This window comes from Apium graveolens, unplaced genomic scaffold (genome assembly GCF_009905375.1).
Source record: "Apium graveolens cultivar Ventura unplaced genomic scaffold, ASM990537v1 ctg4988, whole genome shotgun sequence".
Lineage (NCBI taxonomy): Eukaryota > Viridiplantae > Streptophyta > Magnoliopsida > Apiales > Apiaceae > Apium > Apium graveolens.
In genome coordinates this window covers 119,999-123,892 of record NW_027418775.1, presented here as the reverse complement: position 1 = coordinate 123,892, position 3,894 = coordinate 119,999, and the positions used below count along the sequence as shown (strand labels likewise).

At 33.4% G+C, this 3,894-nt stretch overlaps 1 protein-coding gene across 1 annotated transcript; it reads left to right on the top strand.

The window, feature by feature from the left end:
- Positions 1-401: 401 nt before the first annotated feature.
- Positions 402-3,276, top strand: LOC141702395 (ARM REPEAT PROTEIN INTERACTING WITH ABF2-like). Its single transcript, XM_074506089.1, has 10 exons — positions 402-558; positions 764-886; positions 1,340-1,415; positions 1,538-1,645; positions 1,933-2,061; positions 2,148-2,216; positions 2,319-2,378; positions 2,622-2,745; positions 2,828-2,945; positions 3,225-3,276. Exons 4-10 carry the CDS (start codon positions 1,544-1,546, stop codon positions 3,274-3,276), a joined length of 654 nt encoding a protein of 217 aa, XP_074362190.1. The 5' UTR covers positions 402-558; positions 764-886; positions 1,340-1,415; positions 1,538-1,543.
- The last annotated feature ends 618 nt before the right edge of the window (positions 3,277-3,894 follow it).

Sequence of the window (3,894 nt, the reverse complement as noted above, 5' to 3'; positions counted from 1 at the left end):
TGACAATAGTTATATCTTATCAGGTTCTTTCCGGTGACTTGACAGACTTAATTTTTGCTGCAAATAAGCATGTTTGACTCTTCAGTTACCTTATATTTTTTGTAACCGGTGTTCTCCACTTCCATCATTCCCCACCCTCCGTGTGTGTGCTGCACACTCTATTTAGATTGCCAGTAGTTGAGTCTTCTCGATTTTCTTTATTCTGTTGATCTCGTACTCTCAATATTTTACTTGTTTCGAGTCTACTGTATTATGTTCACCATAGTTTCTGATTACATTAAGTATTTGTTACTTCCTTAAATGTCTTTACTCTCTATTCAACATTATGATTTGTGAAAATTTTCTAATTTCACGCATCCAATAGATGGCTGCCTAATTTTGATCAATTTTCTACTAATACAATCTATGTATTTTAACAGATAAACATTTGTTCTGTATGAGTATTATATTATATTAAATTATAGCTGAGAAGAATATAAATGTTATGTTTATGTTCAATTGTCATGGAGGCTATGATACCATGCATTTTATTCGCCCCAGAAGGAAACCTTGTTGATGGTACGTAATCTTTTCATTCTTTAAAGTGTCTTTAACTTGGTAGTGGAGTCCAAATAATTTGCATTGACAAATGCTCTCTAAAATTGCACTTGTCTAAATGCTCCTTAACACCTGTGTGATATTACCAACTTGGTTATTATACATTCCTTTGTCTAAATGATCCGAGATTTACATATTTGTTTTAATCATTTATCCCATCTTGTAGGTACCTAAAAAAACGCAGCTTTTAGTAATTACTCTTTATCCAATTCAAGTGATCAAGACAACAATAACACCCGTGTCACTCAAGGCGCCCAACTTCTTAGATACTATATATAATTTTACCCTGGTACATCGCTCAAATTTATGGTTATCAATGTACTTGTAGTAATCTAGTAGAGTTATCATTTACACTTGGTTAGGAGATTAGACTGTTATGTATTACTTTTTAGATGTTATGTTGTTGCTCGGAATGTTGTTTAAAAATAACATGTATTTTAAAATATTTAAAATTAATCCTAACATTTGTCTATTCAACTGTATTGTATGTTTAAAAATAGTATTACATTACAAATGCTAGTATTGCTTAATTACAAATGCTAGTATTACATTTGTCTATTCAAATGGCTATTTTATCACCGAACTGATGCCCAACTTGCAAGTGTGCCATTAACCTATTTCATTAGTGTAAATTGGCACTAATTTGCTCATGTAACTATTTCTTTTTTATTGTTTCTTCCACAACAAGTAATATATTTATGCTTTTTAAGTAAATACTATTAATTATGTACTGTGACGACAGTTCCCGCTGTTTACATAGTCAAAAAGAGGCTGCTATTATTCTCAGGCAATTTGCTCTCACTGAAGCTGAATGCAAGGTATCGAAATGTTTCTTGTCACAATTCTGCTATGTGATAGCCAAGTAGAAACGACATAAGCTTTCCTCCAACAATATTGCTTTATGTAAATGTCACAGGTATTCACAAGCTATATTTTGCAGGTACACATGGTTCAACGAGGTGCTATTGACCCATTGATTAAGTTGGTTAAATCGCAAGATGTTGAACTACAAGAATTTTCAGCTTTTGCACTAGGACTGTTGGCACAGGTAATTTCTCCTAATCATTTATTTTCTTGGGTGCGCCTCTTGTCTTGTAGTATTTATTATTTGGGAGAGGAACAACGCTTCATTACTTCTTTGTTCTCTCTAATGTTGGCCTGCCTTCGACTTCTTGGCTTAAAGAATCAGAATGCATCAATTGTAAATTTCTGGGCACATGTTATGTAGCACTTCTATGAAAGTGTTCTTATTTTCTCGTTTGAACCCTTCAATATTTTGTCTACTTGACTACTTATATGCTTTTCTCTGGTTGCTGTAATAATGTAAATATTTAGGATACACACAGCCGAGCTGGTATTGCCCAAAGCGGTGGTGTAGTGCCATTGTTGAATCTTCTTGATTCAAATATTGAACAAGTGCAACAAAATGCAGCATATGCTCTTAGTGAGCTCGCAAAAGATGAGGTAATATAATGCTTGTTCATTGCTATAAAGAATTTACCTTTCGTCTCAGTTTCAGTGTTCTCACTGCCATTTGTACTACTTCATAGGATAATGCTGTGGATATTATCGTGGCTGGAGGAGTTCAAAAACTTAAAGACGGAGAATACCTTGTCGAAGTATTTTTCTCTTTACTTTACCGGAAATTTCTCTATAAAACTCATTCTAGTCTAGCACAATTTATTTATATTGTTTGGTTGTTTATATTTGATTTCCTGCAGGAAACAAGGAATTATGTTTCAGATACACTAGATACCTTAGAGGAAAAGATGAATGAACAAGTGAGTTTCTACCAAGAATTATTAACTCTCTCTCTCTCTCTCTCTCATTCTTTTAAGGTGTTTAGAGGACGACCTCAATTATATCATATATTATTTTGTGTTTTAGATAATTTGGCTACTTGAGAACTTTGACATTTGTATGTAAACATCACATATCTTCTCTATTTAGCTAAATTAGACTCGGTAAATTTTAGTTGTGTAATCTCACATAAATCTGCTTATGTACTAATTTTTTGTTCTCAGGTGCTGAGACATTTGTTGTACCTGATGCGGATCGCTGATAGATCTATTCAGGAAAGAATTGCCCTGACTCTTTCTCATCTATGTTTACCAGATGATCAAAAGTCAATATTTGTTAATAACAATGGTAAATTCATTGAATCATTGCTCGTTTTACGATTTTCTCACTTAATTAATATACTTATTCATGTGCACCCTTAATGTTACAGGACTAGATATTCTACTGGACCTTTTAGCATCGACGGATTTAAACTCCAACGACTTGCATCAGAGGCTTTATACGTCTTATGCCCGATGGACACAGGTCCGACATCCCCAATCTCACAGGTAAGTCAATCTCACAGGTAACTTGTGTGTTTTCACTAAAGTAGTTTTTTCAACCACAAAATTGTTGATGCTGTACTAATCTAATTGTTGTTTACTCAGAATTGTTTTTTAATAATCCTTAGGTAGCATACTTTTTAATAATCCTTAGGTAGCATACTTGTATGCCTCAATATATTTGGAAAGCACATAGTTTTAAGTAAACTTCATGCTAGTAGTTATTTCCTTATACTCTTGTATGTGATATAATGCTGACCATGAAAATTTATTCTCTTTCAAAAGGATCTCTCACTGGAAAATGTCTCCCGTACGTATGACTTATCAGTGGCCTTGAGTGCTTCGTCGTTAGACCTGGCAAAAAGTAGTTTTGGACTGGTTTTGGATCCTAAATATGGATTTGGTTTGGACCTAAATCCAAAACCATATTAAGTCCATATTTAACAAAATGCGATTGTGAATTTGGATTGGTTCATGGTAGATATGGTAGATATGGTTGTAAATATGGATAAACCACTATGATTAGTAAACTTATATACAAAATGACATTATGCTTTCAATTCTCATTAATTTGTTAAATAAAGTAATAATCTCATCATTACAACAGTGTATATATGCGTGTTTTACATTAAGAGTAAGCAAATACTAAAGGGCAATATCGTAAATTAACTCCAATACATGAAGGATTAATTGATGCTATTGATAGTGTGTTTCAACACCTGCATAATTAATAGAGAGAGTGATCGATAGGCCACCGCCTAATCATACAGCCTGACAGTTGTAGTCCAAATCTATGAAAATATGTGATTTTTTGTTGAACTAATATCCAATATTTGGACTGGTTATCTAGTTTTAGACCCAGATTGCCACCTCTATTCGTCGTTGAGGGATGCATGCTTTGTTTTTGTGTTAGAGAACTTTAATGACTTGACTGCCTATTTTAATCTATACTCTT

Bases quoted from the DNA above. Each gene is read 5' to 3' on its own strand.
- LOC141702395 (XM_074506089.1), top strand. From the start codon at position 1,544: ATGGTTCAACGAGGTGCTATTGACCCATTGATTAAGTTGGTTAAATCG. The intron at 2,062-2,147 runs GTAATATAATGC...ACTACTTCATAG, and splicing joins GTGAGCTCGCAAAAGATGAG to GATAATGCTGTGGATATTAT. The intron at 2,946-3,224 runs GTAAGTCAATCT...CTCTTTCAAAAG, and splicing joins CGACATCCCCAATCTCACAG to GATCTCTCACTGGAAAATGT.